Source organism: Temnothorax nylanderi, unplaced genomic scaffold (genome assembly GCF_030848795.1).
Source record: "Temnothorax nylanderi isolate EJ_2023f unplaced genomic scaffold, tnyl_v1.0 TNYL_tig0067_pilon, whole genome shotgun sequence".
NCBI lineage: Eukaryota > Metazoa > Arthropoda > Insecta > Hymenoptera > Formicidae > Temnothorax > Temnothorax nylanderi.
The window spans coordinates 301,734-321,621 of NW_027249129.1; the positions used below are offsets into that span (position 1 = coordinate 301,734).

Sequence of the window (19,888 nt, forward strand, 5' to 3'; positions counted from 1 at the left end):
GTTAATCGCAGCAGACATTTTAAAAAACAGTATAAGTTTTATTATAACAAATATCATAATTGTAATTGCGTTAGTTACCTCACAATTTAAAAAAATAAATTAAATTTGTTTTTTCTCTCTTTCGAAATTGTGTATTTTTGTGTAACAGTATTCTCGGGTGCGATATATTTAGTAACGTGCATGCACTCAATACACCCAATTCACCCAATGCATATATATGTATATAATAACATGCATATAATACACACTTAATAAATTCTTCATGATGTGACGGAAATGATTTTTGGTTTTACTTGCACTTTCTACAATTTTCAGTAGATCTGTTTTATTTAGCTGAACTTCTTGCATGGTTTATCTGTTTCCTTTTTTCTCCAACGTGAAAAGAAAAAGAGGAAAGATGAACCGTGCAAGAAATTCAGCTAAAAGGAACAGGCCTACAAACTGAAAAAGTTCAGGAATAAACGAGAAAATATTTGTTGGAGAGAAAAAAAAGGACAAAAACTTTAGGTTAAAGTACAAGTAAAATGAATAAACCCCTCAGGGCTGCGTTCCAAAATTTATTCCAGTTAACTGAAATGCTATAGTGTACGTAACGTAAACTATAGATTTTACCCAGAGTGAATTTTGGAACGCAGCCCAGTAGGTGGGGAGAGCGGATAAAAGTTTGATCCTCTAAATTATACATAGCCGTAGACACAGTTAGACACGTTCAGTTTGTGCGTTATCGAGTTGTATCGAGTTGATCTAATTATATCTACTTGTTTTAGTTGCAATTGATACAATATGAGTATATATTTAATTTACAGAAAGAAAAAGCAAATAAAATTAATGTTCAAATAGATGTATTATATCAATTTTGATATAGCTTTGGCAAATCACGTGTTATGTGAAATACTATCGTGTGAATTACAGAAAAGATGTGTCTATAGAAGCATGGTATTTTATTTTTGCATTCGCATACATTTTATGCGAAAATATCAAAATTTGGTGCGAAAATCAGAAAATTGACCTGACTTAGTAACCAGGCATCCATCCGAAATGTGTAGCCTATTGTCTTCTTAAGCTTATTATCTTGTAGCAAAGTACCTGACCTGACTAAGCTTAGTATTTTTAAGAACACATGGTTAAGATTTTAAATTTCTCGGCTGCTATTAGTCGATTTGCTTAAACTTCAACGATTACCTTTGACTATGTGCTGAGTTTTTACTCGTTGGGATACTGAATCATTAAACTGCAACAATAGAAATAGAAATTTAAAGGAAAATTAAGAAATATATTTAAAAAAAAGAAATTTAAATATTTTAATTTACTTAATAAGAAAATTATTTTTTAAAATTGTATTTAACATCTTCTCACTGTTGCACACGTATCTAATATAAAATTTAACATTCTATGTATTAGAACAGATTTTTAAAAATATTTAAAAATTTAAATGGGTACAAGTAAAATTGCTTTTAAAGGAAAGACCCCGATTATGAGATACCACATCTATTTTGTGTGATTGCCGGAAGTTTATGGGCAGAATTGAAAAATATAGTAGGTCATTATGAAGGGAATTTAATAAGCTTTAAGATGCTGAAATGTAAAATTTAATTTAAATATTGATTTTTCTGAAAATTAAAAAAATGTAAAAAATAAACTTTCAAAAAAATCGAAAAAGTGTGCTCCTAATATGAGAGACCCCGGGAAATCGCTAATAAAGTGCAAAATACATCATATTGCAATTAAAAAACTTTATTTAAAGTTTTTGAAAGACAAATGTAATGGAGAAGCATATTTGCAACAATCGTAAACCCACTTATACTCAATATTGTACCTAATCTTCCCCCTCCACCCTTCCCCCTCAAATCAAGGTCAGCACAGTCTTATAAATTCGTATAAACCTTCCCTTAACGTTAATATATTATTTTCTCTTCTTTTATTACTATACAATAACTTTCATACTCCAGCAACCCAGGAGCACCCTGAGTATCTCATGTTACGAGCACCACGCCTTGCGGTTTCGCGATCACCAAATCTAATCTCTACAATTGAGCAACTCAACATATCCCGTATTTTCCTATTAATACGACCTTACTCTATCGCTGCATGCAGAACTTATTGCCAAATATTTATTAATTATATAATAAACAAGGTTTAAAGACTCATATCCATGGCACTTGACAACATCCAATTTCACAATTTCTTTCTCTGCAACGACTACACGCACGATCAAACAATGAATTTTCCACTAAATAGGTTTTATCCCAAGGGTAATAAGTTCATGGTGGAACCAACAGATAGGGCCTATTAGTTTAGCAGAAACCTTGCTGTCGCATATTAGGAGCCTATCTCATAATAGGGGACTTTTCTCTAAGTCTGCTAATGGTAGTTTTACAATACATCTGAGAACACTGCATATAAGTATGTTGTAATTAATCTAAAATGCATGATACTGACATAAAATTAATGACGTATGAATATGTCAGTATTAAGTAGAGTTATTCTAAATTCTTTGCAAAATGTGATGTGCTTAATACATTTCTTACTTAACATGTAAAAATACTACAATGTAGATGCATAAATAATTGAAAGATATATCATTTGTTTATAACTGTAAGTAACAAAATAAAAATGAACAATGCAGACGAGCACACCTGGTAAGGCTTCGACTACGCCAGCGAGTCCTGCAAAGGAACCGCCTCCACGAGACGAACCACCTCTGGAACCGGTGAATGGTATAGTTCAACCACCGGTTGTTCCACCACCAAATCGTCCAGGACGTATCACGAACCAGTTGCAATTTTTGCAAAAGGGTGTTTTGAAGCCAGTATGGAAGCATCAATTTGCCTGGCCTTTCCAACAACCTGTCGATGCGAAGAAACTGAATCTACCAGTATGTTAAAATTACATCTCTCGAATATTACAGTGTTATAAATTATTGTTAATTATTTACTGGCGAAATAAAAAGTTTTTGATTTAGTTTAGTTATAAATTATCACAATATATATCAATTTTTAAAATACTTTTTTACGAGGATTTACAATAATTTTGTTATATAATTATTGTGCAGATAATTGCTAAACACATTTTTTTTTATTTAAAAGGATTACCACAAAATTATCAAAAAACCAATGGATTTGGGCACAATCAAAAAGCGGTTGGAGAATTCATATTACTGGAGTGGGAAAGAATGTATTCAGGACTTCAATACTATGTTCACCAACTGTTATGTCTACAACAAGCCAGGAGAGGATGTTGTAGTTATGGCACAGGCTCTCGAAAAATTATTTCTTACAAAGGTATTTCTTATCACGGTAACATTTCTATATTATTATTATCTGTTAAATGAGAACATTAATATTAATAAAGAAATTGGAGGAAACTACATATATACAAATAAAATATTGTTTTATTAGACAAAACAGTAGTATAATAATTTTTTTAGGTTGCACAAATGCCGAAAGAAGAGGTGGAGTTAGATCCACCTGTCCCGAAAGGGCCCAAGGGCAAGAAAGTTGGAAGAGTTGGTGGACCAGGAGTAGGTGGAGTAACGGGAGGTACAGGAGCAGGTAGAGGACGACCATCTTCGGGTGCAGCCGCTGTTACTTCCAGTGTACCAAATAGTTTAACACCTTCTGCTACGTCGGCTGGAACAACAGGCGTTATACCCATGCCGCCTCTTGGTACTCAGGCACCAGCCTCGGTACCTGGAAGCACGAATACAACCACCATCGCTCCACCCTCAAGTATGGGCGTTACACCGATGGCTACTCACAATTCTCTGCCTCAGCAAGTTGTCCCTCCAACCACGGGTTACCATGCGCAGCCAGCGATGGATTCTCAAACAGCTTCTGCTGTGCCTCCACCTCCACAAGTCCCCACAACACCCACTGTAATGCCTCCGTCACAACCTGCCAAACTCAAAAAGGGAGTTAAAAGAAAAGCTGATACTACGACTCCTACCGCAAATGCATTTGACCCATTGTATGCACCTATGGATTCCAAGAATGCCAAAATACCTACGAGAAGGGAATCTGGCAGGCAAATTAAGAAGGTGAGTATACATTTTCTTTCTCGCATTATTTTATTATATTTTGTGTTCGAATGAAAAGCATTAAAGAGAGATATATGTTGTTTAATATATCTCTAAAATGTGATATGACATAATGATTATTGCGTCTAATTATTTAATTTTAAGTTTTGAATACGTATACATTTTATCAAAAATTTAAGATTTTCACGCTTACATAAAAAATAAGATTGCTATATGATAAATATATAAAAACACGATATAAATTAATGAAACTTTATTATTGATATATTTTTTTAAACGTGAGAAGTACATATTATTTTACATGATCATAATACATGATAAATATCCTTGTTCCTCGCATCTACAATCATATCATTTCTTTAATTATGTTAATCATACCGATCGGCGATTAATAAAATAAATATGACATCATGGACGACAATTTAAACAATTCATATCATGGCTGTTTCAGCCAACAAGACAAGCGGAAGACGGCTTAGTGCCATACCATCAGGCCAATATGCCTCTGATGGGGGCAATGGCCCAACAGGTACATTTATTACTATTCATTCATAATATCCTTCCTTTCATTTGTGTTGTCTCATCATCTATCAAGCGACAATTATCAGGCTTATATTAAATGACACAATTTATATATTTTATGGCATGTTTTATAATGAAAATCTTTTACTGTAACACAAATTATAAGATTTACTATACCATGTTTTTTTTTTAATTTTTTAAATATGTATATCTTGTACATTTCAAAAATAAGCTAAAAGGTTGACATAATTATCTATCTAGGAAACTTTTTACTTTTAAGGTGATTGGGCCATCAGAGCATGTCAAAGAAAAATCTGAATTAAAAATATGTTATAAAGAAAACCTAAATACGCTTAAATTTGCAATTTTTAGAAGATCTGACGTCTAGTTTTTGAGATATTAAATCTCAAAGTTGGCATTTTTAACATAGGTTTTATGGGAAATTGTACCGGAAACATACATTTTTCGAGAATTTCACTCACTGTCTGTAAAGAAACAAGTTCAAAAAACTGAAAATAACATTATTTGATTCTTCTAGCACTTGTTAAGTATAAGACAAAACGACGTTGACGTGTAATAAGACCAAAAATTCAATCAAAAGTTGATGAATTGTCGCGTTTCTTGTCGGCCTTTCGATCAGCTGTACGCGACGTGAACATGTGGCAACGCCGCGCCGTGTAGTGTTTTCTTTCCACAGCACTATTCTTTTGCAAGCAAATCTCCCGTTATCGAAATTGTTTGTTACCTTCCATTATTTTTCAACATAAACACAATACATAACCTCACTCAAACACATGGCACTGGCATGATAGCTGCCTACAGCGAAGAGATGCAATGTCGCGACATTGCCGACATTTCTCTTGTACGAATGTCAACTGAAGTCAAATCTTGAACTGTTTACATTTATCAGTAGATGAATTGATACATGATCGAATGAAAAGTTACATTATAAAACTAGTAATTATACAAGTGTTTAGAATATATGCATAAAAAAGGGTTTTTCTTAAAAAAAATTTAGACCTTATATCGACTCATACGGTACTTGGCCCAATCACCTTAAATAAAATAAATTATAGTTTAGTATGTCAAATTTGCTTATTACATATTTTTTGTTACTTTTTAGCCTCCGCATACTGGTGTCAAAGGAAAAGAAAAATTGTCTGAAGCGCTGAAGTCTTGCAATGATATTTTGAAGGAACTATTCGCTAAAAAACATTCGGTAATTGTGATATATTCTTTTCATCTTTGACAGCTAATATAATATTACAAACAGTATAGTACTGGATCGTGTAATTTAATCTTTTCTTTTTTTTTTTATATATAATGTACAGCCCTATGCTTGGCCTTTTTACAAACCTGTTGATGCAGAACTTCTAGGCCTTCATGACTATCATGAGATTATCAAAAAACCTATGGATCTTGGTACAGTAAAGGTACGTATGTTTGATTTGTGAATATCATTACACACGCACGCATATACTATGTTAAGGACGTTCTCCGGTCCTTATACTAGAGAAAATTGATTTTCTTAGGATTTTCTTGAAACTGTGAATATACGTTAATTTAGGTGTGCTTTATGCGTGGTATAAATTTTAGTACCTCTTCCGGTATAAAAAATGAAGATACTGAGCCTCAAAGTTTCAAAAAAAAAAAAAAAAAAAAAAAATTTTAATTTAATTTTTTTTAGTTTTGGCATTTTTTCCTTATAGAACTCGACGAGAGGAGCAACTTTGGTCCTCTTGGCCAACCTCGTATCTCTTACCGTTTGGCCTGGAAAACCTTTTCATTAGTAAAAGTTGAAACTTTGAGGCTCAGTATCTTTATTTTTTATACCGGAAGAGGTACTGAAATTTATACCACGCATAAAGCACACCTAAATTAACGTATATTCACAGTTTCAAGAAAATCCTAAGAAAATCGATTTTCTCTAGTATAAGGACCGGAGAACGTCCTTAAACTAAAACATACACTATACTAAACTATACTACACTATACTAAAATTATAAAAATTATAAATTATTACCACAAATTTTATATTGTTAAATTTTTTATAACTAGATCTAAATATTTGTATATAAAATCTTTTCTTACAGACGAAAATGGATAATCGTCAGTATAAAACGGCGCACGAATTTGCAACTGATGTACGACTCATATTTACTAATTGTTATAAATATAATCCTCCAGATCATGATGTTGTTTCAATGGCTAGAAAACTTCAAGATATATTTGAAATGAGGTTAGTAGTCAAAATTTTCAAAAATATGAAATCTGAATACATGATAGAATCATAATATAATTATGTAATTGAACACATGATTAGATATGCTAAAGTTCCGGATGAACCGATGGGTAGTGGTATGGTGGCTATGAAAGGAAGTAGCAGTGGTAGTGGTAGTAGTTCTGGAGGAGATAGTTCTTCCGAAAGTGATGATTCGGTTGAGGAACGTACTCAGAAATTACTTGAATTACAGCAAGAGGTATGATTTGTTCAAAATAAAATTAATATTTTTTTAATTCAAAAAGAAATTACTTTGTAGATAAACGCAATTAAAAATATAATTTATATTACTTTAAACAAAATATTTAAACAAAGGGCTTGCGAACTAGCAAGATATTTGTGCTGCTATAATATATTCTGAACATTACAGATAATCAACAACAAACGTTTCAGCCAGTACTGTGGCCTTTTTCAATGTAACAAACAGTGACATTGATCGTTGAATATAAATAAACGGAATAGTCGTTACATATTAAAATTAAAAATTACAGTAACTCCCTTATCCTAACATAATTAAAACCGCCAATCGCTTGTTGTCCGAACTGGCCGAAACGTTTGTTGTCGATTATCTGTAATGTTCAGAATATATTATAGCAGCACAAATATCTTGCTAGTTCGCAAGCCCTTTGTTTAAATATTTTGTTTATATTAAGCGAACACTATTTACCAATTGTTTATATTACTTTATTTATAGCTGAAAGCTATGCAAGAGCAAATGAGAAAATTAGTGGAGGAGAGCGGTAAGAAGAAAAATAAAAAGAAGAAGCCAGATAAGCCAAAATCGAAGCCAATGAGCAATAAGAATAGCAGCCTTGTTCCCAGTCATACTGGTGCCATGAAAGAACTTATGAAACCGAGTGGTGGCATTCCCAATGTGTCAGACAGTGTTGGTGCTAGTATAGCCAGTGTTGCGATGGGTGCAGGCGACTTGAAAATGCCTAGTGGCATAGCTAGCGATCTTCACCATCAAGCTACAGCAGTAGGACCTAACAAGACCCATGCTGCAGGAGGAAGCTTAGGACATCATTTGCCAACAACAGCGAATGCTAAGCCAAAAGGTAAGGGCCGGGGACCCGGAAAAGCTGCCGCAACTGCGAATACCGCAACCAAAAGGCCGAAGGCTAACAGCAGATCTACTGGGAACAAGAAGAAAAATACTGGCAATCAACCACCTCCGATCACGTTTGATTCGGAAGATGAAGATAATGCTAAACCAATGTCTTACGATGAGAAGAGGCAGCTCAGCTTGGATATTAATAAACTACCAGGTATATGTTGAATTAAAATTCTAATTTATATTAGTAATAAAAGGTTGAATAATAGAAAGATTATATAACAAGAGAAATTATACAGTACATATAAATCTATATGAAAATCTTTCAGATAGAAACTATTAGTAGACAATCAGACTAGTAGACTAGCTACAATATTACAATAAATAGTGTAAAATAGTTATTCTCCAAATATTTGCAAAATGATTATTGTTATTATGTGATATGTTTGATATTTGATTTCGAACTTTTTTTACTGTTCACATTATATAATTCTATCTATGGAATATTTATTCTAAATTGTTTCGTATGTTTGTAATTATAAATGCGAAGAACAAAAACAACTAAAAGTGTATATCAGTCTATTTTAGTTAATTAATTCTTTAATTAGTTATTTAATTTTTTTGGTTTTTGTCTTTAGGTGATAAATTAGGTCGTGTTGTACACATAATACAGTCTCGAGAGCCTTCACTGAGGGATTCAAACCCAGATGAAATCGAAATTGATTTTGAGACACTGAAGCCATCAACACTTAGAGAACTGGAAAGCTATGTTGCGTCATGCCTCAGAAAGAAGCCACGTAAGCTTTATTATAAACTTAATTTTATTTTGAGTTTATAAAATTTAACTGCCACTTTCCCAATAGCAATATATTGTCATGCATGTATGATTGAATTACACATAATGTGTATTTCAATTATAATATTATTAAGTTATATTAAAATTCTAATATTTCTAAAAAGATAACATTTTATATACAAAATTATACTTTTAACATATATATTTTTTATCTTGAATAAAAGTAAATGTATTTTTTATTTTTTAAACACGCTAGTAAGTTTAGTTTTAAATTTGCTCAATGTTGACAATATTATTATACAATTTATACACATGTACGCGCGTATACACACACATACTTATGACAATAAATTTCTTATATATTTATATATTATTTTATCATGTGTTAACAGACAAGAAAGTCAGTGGTAAGTCCAAGGATGAACAAATGGCAGAAAAGAAACAAGAATTGGAAAAGAGATTACAAGATGTAACGGGGCAGTTAGGCAATGTCAAGAAAACTGCCAAGAAAGGTTAGCATCTGATTACATTTTTTTATAGAGTTTTGTATTTTCTAAATATATCAAGGGATATACTCGTGTGTATGAAATTAGAGTATAACAAAATTGTATGCACTTTTTACAGAAGACAGTAGTAAGTCGGTTGATGTAGTTGGAACTGGTGGTGCCAGTGGACCTTCGCGATTGTCAGCATCAAGCAGTAGTAGCAGCGATAGTGACTCCAGCAGTAGTTCGCTTTCTTCAACGAGCACTGATTCAAGCGACAGTGAAGCAGGTTAGATATAAATGCAACTGTTGTTACTATTAGACCCTTACTTGGGAACAAAGAACTACTTGTAATTAAGTGGTTGTCACAAAAATATGAATGATTTCTTCGGTGAGATTCAAAATTATGGGGTTACGTATGACTATCTGTTTTAATATATATATACATATATATGTGTATATTATAGTTTAATATGTATGTATATATACAAACAGATATACAAGTATACTTTTGGGGAAATAGCGTATTTCGTACTTTCGAGTTATTTGCAAAAAAATTTGTTACTTCCTAACGGATGCACTATGAAGCACAGATTTTCATACTCACGTTTACGCCCAAATTTTAAGACAATACATTTTTACAAACACACAAAATACAAATATGGTTTAGATTGTTAACGCGCTCTTTCTCATCGCCAAGTATAACAGGGTTATCTGTGAAGCAGAGGTATTTCTACATTTAAAAAAAAACCTTGCTTTCTCTGCGTGTCTTTTCTCTTTTTTTTGTGTGTTATTAATCATAAATGACATTATCGATTTAGAACAATAAAAAATTTTCTATTAACAAAAATAATGGCAAAGTCGTAGACGTGAAGTTCATAGTTGTGTAAAAACAGCTCACCATTTCATGTGGCACTTAATTCTGTATATTATATAAAACAATAGAATAATATTCTTATTAACCATATAATTTCTTAATGAGATACAGTACCAGTGAAAATATAATAATTGTTACATATAATTATCATTATGATTGAATTTCGATTAACAGGGTTAAAAGTTATGATGAAACATTTAACTTTATGTTAATATTTTTTATATTATGAATAACTTAAATTTATTTATTATTTAATTTATAAGTCAAATTAGTAAATTTGAAAGAATATAATAATTCAATATTTTAAATTACGTTAAATTTTTTTTTATTTTCTATTATTTAAAATTATGTATGAGTTGCACACTTTATAACACGTAATCAATAATTTTTAATTTGTTCCACGTATCTTATTTCTATTATTATGCTACAGTTTGATAATCTTTATTTGAGAAACGTAATGCCTCATGATTTGGTGGTAGATTTAAGAGCTTCAGAGAATATTTATGAATTTTGTGCCTAACCAGTTTTTTATTGGCAAATGAAACAATCGAAAAACGCCGATATATCATTAATAATGATACAATAATGTATGATTAATATTTGCTATGCAAGACGGAAGTTACAAACTAGATGTAAACATTTTTTTAAAATGGGGTTCAACGCAAATACCTTCTTAAGCTGCTGAATCGTGCTTATTAATTACTGTATTTATTAGGACGGCGTTATTCATGTAGCTTAAATGCTGCGTTATATTAATGCAAGTATGAATGTGGTGTCAAGTTTCATCTTGTAAACGAGCTATTGAACAAGATTTACCATGTCTATGTAATTTTGTACATTTTTCGCTGTACAAGTGTCGCAGATGTGTCGCGATCGTGTACAAGAATCGAAACTTGATACACGATTAAAGAATTTTTATTTAATTTACGAGACATATGCAATGGTAAGAACAAAGGTGAGCTAGTGGAGTGCAGACTGTGTTTAGAGGATACCATGCCAGCTTGTTTCACGAATTATATTATTGATTCTGAACAATATGATTATTTTCTCTTGTCCTATCGGTGTTGACAGTACATTCTGTTGCTCGAAAGTCAAGTATAGTTTGCTACTCAAGGTTACTGAATTTTTCACTGCAGTTCCGCCTTTGGGTTCGTAAGAAAGTCATTGCTTCTAAGGTTAGTAAAATGTCTGGAAAGATCTCATTCTGCAATCAGCGACATTTGCACTCAATCAAAGTGTATTGTTGCCGTGACTGTAGTGTCGAATATTAGTACCTTGTAATAAGTTACACAACTATTTTACCGTAGCTTTCCCCGATAATTATACTGCCCCCATGTAATCCGAAAATAATACAATATATTAATTCTTGCAAACTCGTTATTTATTTTCATTAAATGATAAACAGAACATTACTTGTATCACTGTGTTTTCGAATCATTAAGTTTGTTTTTCTCGCATTGATTCATTCATGCCGTATCATTTCTCAAAATCTAAAACAGTGATATTAACATGCGTCACGAATTAAAAAGTGGGTATACAGTACGCAATATTATCAATATATTGACGTGAGAAGTGTGTTTATGCTCCTAAACGGTCACACATTCCCGCACATTTTAAACTATGCGAACTTTAATGACATCGGTCGAAGTAAAGAATAATATAAAGAGATAAATTAGGCAGTGATCATAGCGATACACACGGGAGAAATTGCAGACAATGTGTATTGGTGGCTAGATTTGCAAATCAGTGCATTTTAAGATTAGCATAGTTACGCGTTGCATTTTACTAGTAAGCTACGCTTTTGTGAGTAAGCTTTTGTCTCCGCAAAAAAAATTCTAACACGATTCTTCTGAACATGAAGAAACTCAATCCTAGTTACCTCAGATTACTATTTCCATTTCAAGCTTAGCTTATCATAGCCAAATATGTGCTTCCTTTAAAAAGTCAATTATTAAAATGTTTCATCTCTTGCAAGCCGAATCTGATAACAATGTTACATTGCTTGTGTGAGACAAGCGGAAACTCATACAAATCTTCCTTATTGTTTTACTCTGAATGCATAGATTCGAATAAAGTAATTATTGTGAATCTCCAACAGAGTATACTGATGCGGAGTACATTTATACCTGAATTCTAACTGACTCGTTGTTTTTTCGTAAAATTAATGACTTTGAGCATATATATATATATATATATATATATATATATATATACATATACAAAGTATTTAAGTTAATGTGTAAAGAAGTAGAAGGTAAGAGAGACCGAGAAACGACAGAGACAGAAGGGGATCATAAGATTGATCACACACGAAGAAAGCAAGTGGATAGGGAGAAGAATAGGAAGGGAAACAAGTTAAGGAGATGGTCTAATATATATACATATATGTATATACATATATACACAAGGCGCCCTAGCCTCCAAACACATTGTTTGCACTCCGCTAAGCTTTGCTAATCGTCGTTTCATCCTATTTACCACTAGTTCTTCATCGGTAACCATTGTCAGTTTTCTCATCGCTCAAATGATTAAAAGGAAAGTTGGAAATATTGTCTTCTTGCTATTGAAATTGATATCATTATTCCAATGACGATTACGAATTGGTGTGGTTTTACATGCCTTAATATATGAAGTAGTAATTATTCCTGTTAAGCATACACTTCGTTTCTCGTCGCAATAGAATTTGACATGTGTTGTAAATACCACGAATTTTCAAGGAACAAATATCGTTATATAATTTTCGAAATAACATTACTTTTAACTCGCGCGTGTCCTATCAAAACGGTTTTTTTTTTTTTTTAGAAAATCTTTTATACGAAAACAAGATTAATTTTAATGATATTTTGTTTTTATATTTCTATGTGTAAATGTCTGCTCCAGAATGTTTTTTTTTGTTGAGATATCGTGTAAATTTAGTTCTTACATGTAGCAAGATGTATACATAAGAATTTATTGTGAACGTAACCGATAATGACGCTCTAAGATGCTCCAAGGAGCAATCCTTGTAATTGAACATGTCATAATATGAGCATTAAGGATAATCGAATTTGCACTCGAGTACAATTAAATAGTATCATGAATCATGCACTCAGAGCAACGTACTTACTGCCCCGACAAAATAAGAGAAGGAGATAAGAGCGGGCGATTAATTACTACGATAACTCGATACAAACAAGCCGTAATTGGTCGGAAAAAAAGTGTTCGTCGATATCTAAGAAAAATTATTGATATGGAAACTATAAGCATTTACAAGTAGGTGCGAGAAATGTCGGGCAGGTTAATATTATCATTTTTTGTTTCCCAAGATACTGAAAGTGACTAGAGAAATCCGAAGAATTAGCTAGATTATGAGAGAACAAATTTTGACGGCGTGTGTGCTGAATTAGATAGATACTACACATCTATTAAGATACAATCAGCATTAGCTTATAACGCGAGGTATAATAGGGCATTTTATAAATGATATTCATATTGCCTTCCAAAATTTTTGTAGCAACTATTCTATATGCAAGCACGCATCTAAAAAAAAATATATATTTTTTTGTGTCTTCATCCAGACTGGAACGTCATTCTTCCTGCTACGAATTATTCCTGCTTGCGTTATACGCAAGAACAGATTTAAGGATTTTAAATATTTTGTTCATAGAAGATAACACCACACCTTTTATTTAATTTCGCCAATTATCTTCCTCTCCAGAGTCGTATGTAAGCGTTCCGTCTGTTTTTTTTTCTTTTTGCGTATCGCGAGTTTAATAGTAACGATAAACACGGTCGTACGTGTTTTGTACATAGTGAAAACTAATATATCATAAAATATTAATAAATAGTTGTAAGTTATACTTATGGAGGAAAAAAAACGACATACACGACGCGCGAAACTTTTCTAAGTGCATACACAAAGTTAAAGAGTGAAATAGACATTAATTCTTCAAGAGTCGCGGTTGGCTCATATGTGGTGGTCCAGTTAACTATATTATATAAATTAAGATACGCTGGTACTCCTCCTCGTTGTTTCGTTACTTTTATTTGTCGTCGAATGGGTTTAGCAAGGTTGTCGATTCACATTCCATCGATAAATTTCAGTGCTGTGATTTCACGATTGTTGCGATCACGAATTGTTTGAGAGCACACATCAGACAAAGATAATATTGTCTTATGGTATACCACAGTTTTCCATGTATCTACCATCGTCGCTGATTTATGTAGTACACACGGTAAACATCGAGCAGGAGTCTCTTGCCACCGATCTCAGTGTTGCGCTAACTACGACTTTAACATTTAAACAATTTGTAAGAGTTTGTCGCTCTTGTATCATTCATTTTTAAGTTGAGCCTGTATTGTACCATTTATGTGACTTTTATTTACACATTACTCCTATTATTATATAATATTACATTAATTATATTATATTATATGGAAAAAGAAAGACGGCAGTTTGATGATTTTTGTAGTCAATGTTTTATAATCGTCATTTCCGCCACCGTAACGATTATTATTACTGTTATTATAATAAATCATGAGTATCGATACACAAAAACGACGAGAGTAGGCGCGTGCTCTCGCATGCATATATGCAGAGACATATATGTATGTGTGACAATTTCGCGATACGTATGCATGTATGTGTGGGCGTGCGTGCGATATGTATGTATGTACGTGTATACATATATATGTATATATATGCACGCGCAAATATTCATAAATGAATTGAATATAACTAACTTTACGTAGAATGGAGAGACAGAATTGTTCTGCGTATTAAAATTTTTTAATATAAAAGAATCATTAAGATGAAAGTCCACAAAAAAAAGGAGCATACAATTGAGATATTTAAATTAACATTGTTGTACACAGTGATACAATTATAATATAAGCATATGAATAAAATCTATTAGAAAATATACGTACGAAGTTGTTTGATTTTTGTTTCTGACGTATCTTCGCATTTTACTTAGCGTTTTGCGACACTCAATAGCTGGTATCCTCTGCACACTGCATTTCGCTAATTCTCCATCGACCTGTGTCTCTTGATGTGACAGAACAATGATTGACTGCACGTAACTACTCATCACTACTAGAACACATTACATTGAATTTCAGGAAACTCTTCGAATCGTCCACATAGAAAAAAAGCAAAGAAGAATCCACCAAGTTCAGGACCTTCTGCAACGACTGCTACCGTAGCATCGGTAAGATAATTAATTGTAATAAGTCAACGTGGAAATTATACATATATACTTATTCTTCATATTACATCATGAGATAAGGTTATAAGCATTTTCTAGATAATACACATTTTCTTATGTGTCTCTTGATATTTTTGTAAGTACTAATTCCGAATTTAGAAGTTACTTAAAAGAATAGTGTAAATTATATTGCAAGTACACAATATGATGTTTATAACAATGCTTGTCTTAATGTGACACAATAATTTTCACAGGTGAATATTGATATGAAAGATAATATATTCTTTATATATAGGCACCTACATTAAATCATAGTGGAGCTCTTTTAATGAATAATCAGCCATCGATGAATTCTACGGGACCAATAACAAAGCCGCCTGTTACTCAAGCAAGCAATATTCCTTCAGAATCAGGTATTGTATCAATCATGAAATAACTATAATATCGATTAGCAATTTTCGCGTTGGGGATACTGTTAAGGGATATTGTTGAATACAATATAATCTGAAAATTAAAATCTTTCTCGGCACTTACGTGTTTATACTTATGTTTCTACTTATATAGACATCATAACTTTGTAACTGTAATTTTAAACTAATTTATTTATTTTTTTATTATTTTATTATATTATTATATCCGTGATTTTTCTAACAGATGCATATATGATGTGCTATAATTACTAATTTACAAATTATTTAGTTTAATGAATTACAAATAATTTGTGGATATATTTTTTATTAGCAGTCTTTAATGATATATAAATTACTAGGAAGAAAGACATATGTTATTGCAAAAAGATGCTATAACATATGCGATTAAATATCAAATTAATAGACTGTGAGACGTAAGTGCAAAAATTCTTTTAGGGGGCAATAATAATCAACAGCCTGTCGCAGTGGCTGCTGTTACAACAGGGCAAAGTATACCTGTCGCGAGTCACGCGTCTATGCCAGCCCAACCGTCACGACCTACAGCTCTGGCTACGGCCGCTCCTGTAAAAAAACCAACACCAACACCACCACCACCACCACCACCACCACCAACAACATCTAACCCATCAACTCCGTCGGTCTCTGTACCAACTCCACCGCCCAGCGTCACACCTACAAATACAAATTCTATGACAGCTTCGCCAGCTATATCTCAACAACCACCGCAGCAGCCACCAACATCCATTAGTTCCTTTCCAAATGCAAATACATCCGTATCCACAGACGGAACAAATTTAAATCAACAGTCTGATCTTTTACAGCCATACAATACTTTAGGTATCTATAGTTAGATACAATTATTGGTATTGTTTATAAATGCGAAAAAATAACGCCTAAAATAATATTTTATTATATGAAAAGCAAGTACAAAGTAACCATATTCTATATGTATTTTATACAGCTTCGGTGCCTACTACACAGTCCTCCTTGGATCAAACACTTGCAATCAAGAAGGAGCCGTCATTTATTCAAACACAATCTACTTTAGAACAAGCGCTCGCTGTCAAGAAAGAGTCTTCATTTATCCAAACGTCTCATACGACGAATAATACTAATAACATCAATCTCAATTTACTATCGGACGTAAAACCTGTGAATATGATGCCGACGAGTATGGCTTCTAATCTGAATTTGGGCAATATCAACATGACAAATTTAAATATGAATTTACCGCAAGGACTGGCGACACATATGTCTATGCACAATCAATTAGAAAATATGATTAATACTACTGCGCCGTTGACTAATATACAGAATTCGCATAACGTTACAATGTCGCAGCAGCATTCCAACGGGTTTCCAAATACAAAACGCGGAAATTCACCGCCCAATATGCTGAATAATAACGGCATTCCAGGATTAAATATGGGAATAAACGTTGGAGGCATGAGTTCGATATTTGATCCTCTTCCTATAACACCACCTATGCGGATGCAAATTTCTCAGATTTCTATAAAGAAAGAAGAGAAGCCCATAGCAATTACTCAACCTCTACCGCAAAAGCCTATGGATGGTTCGTGCAATACATTTATATATTCGTAGCATGCTTTTTTCTAAACTTGCGCAAGTGCTTATTCATTTTTTTAATACTAGTAAATTTATAGTTATTACTCATGCAACTCAATAAATAATTAAAAAATATATATTAGTACAGCTATTAATAGAACAAAAATGTATTATACAAAAAATAAGGTGTACATAATATATGGTATATATTAATTGGTTTAATGCTAAAACAACTTAATAATTATCTTAATAATTTTACATAATTTTTTTGCTTGATACATTCAATCTTACTTTTATTACAATCTAATCTTTATCAATTAACATTACCTATGTCGTTTTTCGGATTCTGGATATAGAATTATTCTTTTGTCGTCTTTATTAACGCTTGAAGTAACAATGCTGCTTTAAGGTCTATTTACACATATCCGTGACGTATTAGTGCCGTATCTGCTCAGTTCCATTTTCCATCAGTATCAGTGCTGATAAATATCATCGTCCCTTTGTTTTTGGATGGACATGTTCACACACGTCCGGTGCAGTATCGCAATCGTTCAATCTTAGTTCAGTATCCGTACAGTGACATTGTAAATTATATATTTCCTTTTTTATGGACGCGTTACGGCGGTCAGTAAGTTTGTCTGTGGATTATTCCATGCTAAGCAAATCACTTTTTTTGCGTCAAGTCGTAGATTTGGATGCAAATGGAATATTATGTTTATTGCGTAATTTTACGGTGAAATTACGCTTAATGTACGTGTATAATATGTACGTGTGTAATATTTTATTGTCCGTAAGCTGAGTTATCTCGAAAATCACTTAATTCAAACTGACCAAATTGTATGGATATGTGTGATAAACCATCACTGATGCGTCACAGACGTCACTGATATGGTACTGACACGTCACGGATACGTGAAAATAGACCCTTTATACGTGTCTTAACTACGTGTCTAACTGCTGTACTCTAATCGCTTACTAACCAGACATAATACTATTGCTCTAGCAGGAGCTTTTTTTACAGAAATAAACACCCTAGGAATGCCATCGATGGGTAATCATGCCAATACTCAATTGATGCCTGAAAAGAAAATGACCCCACCTGACTCGAAGAATCCCGCTGCAAACTTTGCGTCAGCCTTTAAAAATAAGGTACAAATTATTTCCTAAATATTTTATGACGGTTACATCGTCACAACGCTAATTGTCAGATTTCGCACGTAGACGCTCACATTCGAACACGCATACGTCGAGACTTTCATACAAACATTGTATACAAAACATACGGATCGACTAGCACAGAGACACCTTGATCGGGTAAATAACAAATCGGTTAACGCTTTAATTACTTTAATTTCTCTTAATTTTTATAATACATTTCTTTATGCGACTCGATGCTATTCATATCGTAATCGGTAGCGACCGATGCCTGAATAGTCACGCCATAAGTAGGATAATCAGTCGGTGGACCACATCGATTATTAAATGCGAGAAGGTTCTTTTCGATAACGTTTGAAATTTTTGAGAAGATTTTCCAAAGTCACATTGTTTCGAATACAGAACCGATTTCGCGCAGCCAGCTCGACACGACGGAGATTCAACCGACAGATTTCGAGACGAACGGACGTGTGAGCAACGTACATAGCGTGTTAAATAAATCGGGTTGAGCCTTAGAAGATCAAACGAGCTTTCTTTCTCATCATTTCTCTATCCTCGTTCTTCACCCAAATTTAAACCTAACTACACATTCAAAGAGTGTAAATTAATTTTTTAACACATTATCTTTTATGTGTTTTATATATTTCTTTATATGTATATATATTTTATATATACCATGAAAGTAAAATAATTTTGGTTGTGTTAAAATTTGACGTACTTTTGATTACAGACTGTAGAGCAGAACGTAAAGAATGCATCATCATGGTCTTCCCTGGCTCAAGCTTCGAGTCCTCAATCGGCAGCTGCAGGAAGTAGTATGAAAAGTGCAGCGCGAGACTCATTCCAGGCATTCAAGAAACAAGCTAAAGAAAAACAGGATAGGGTTAGTTAACTCTGCAAAAATAATTCTGTATGTTATATATAATACATCCAGCTATATCATAATAATATTTCTCTATTAATATTCGTAAAACAGCAAAGAGCACTAATGGAGCAACAAGAGATGCGCAGACAGCAGAAAGAACAAGCGGAACGAGAGAGATTGCGGCAGGAGAATGAAAGAAGACGGGAACGAGAAGAAGAAGATGCTCTGGACAAAGTTAGGAAAAATATTGGAGATCAACAAGGCAATGTCATGACTACCACAACAAGAGCGGAAGAAGTGAAAGCCATTACTGACACAGATAGCAGTAGTCCGAGTCATTCGTCCAGTCAGGATAAGTCCGCCTCAGAAAGGGAACGTCTAAGGCTACGGGAGCAAGAACGCCGACGACGAGAAGCGGTGAGTACTTGATATTTTCGTATTCATGAAATTTTAATTTGTTGTAACTTTTCGACAAATAATAATAGGAAAAGTGTAATACAGAATATTATTAGTAAATTAAAATAAACAACGTTAGGAATCCGTGCGACAATTATAACGTGTGAAAAAGCTTCTTAATCACACATTTTATCGTATATTTAAAAAATTATGTTTTTTATTGCACGCTCTGAATATA

General features: G+C 33.0%; 1 protein-coding gene across 11 annotated transcripts in view; it reads left to right on the forward strand.

The window, feature by feature from the left end:
- LOC139773714 (homeotic protein female sterile) overlaps positions 1-19,888 on the forward strand; it is a 33,438-nt gene that overhangs the window by 8,665 nt on the left and 4,885 nt on the right. For 8 of the 11 annotated variants that reach the window (XM_071708371.1, XM_071708377.1, XM_071708380.1 and 5 more), the window contains 19 exons: positions 2,627-2,875; positions 3,087-3,281; positions 3,428-4,036; positions 4,488-4,565; positions 5,682-5,777; positions 5,890-5,991; positions 6,652-6,797; positions 6,882-7,038; positions 7,534-8,107; positions 8,532-8,690; positions 9,082-9,201; positions 9,314-9,463; positions 15,152-15,240; positions 15,533-15,650; positions 16,104-16,505; positions 16,630-17,241; positions 18,238-18,383; positions 19,120-19,272; positions 19,366-19,671. In XM_071708371.1, coding sequence (XP_071564472.1) covers positions 2,627-2,875; positions 3,087-3,281; positions 3,428-4,036; positions 4,488-4,565; positions 5,682-5,777; positions 5,890-5,991; positions 6,652-6,797; positions 6,882-7,038; positions 7,534-8,107; positions 8,532-8,690; positions 9,082-9,201; positions 9,314-9,463; positions 15,152-15,240; positions 15,533-15,650; positions 16,104-16,505; positions 16,630-17,241; positions 18,238-18,383; positions 19,120-19,272; positions 19,366-19,671 — 4,461 coding nt within the window. The remainder of the gene's footprint in view (positions 1-2,626; positions 2,876-3,086; positions 3,282-3,427; positions 4,037-4,487; positions 4,566-5,681; positions 5,778-5,889; positions 5,992-6,651; positions 6,798-6,881; positions 7,039-7,533; positions 8,108-8,531; positions 8,691-9,081; positions 9,202-9,313; positions 9,464-15,151; positions 15,241-15,532; positions 15,651-16,103; positions 16,506-16,629; positions 17,242-18,237; positions 18,384-19,119; positions 19,273-19,365; positions 19,672-19,888) is intronic. The other 3 variants (XM_071708373.1, XM_071708374.1, XM_071708381.1) reach the window with 3 other exon arrangements.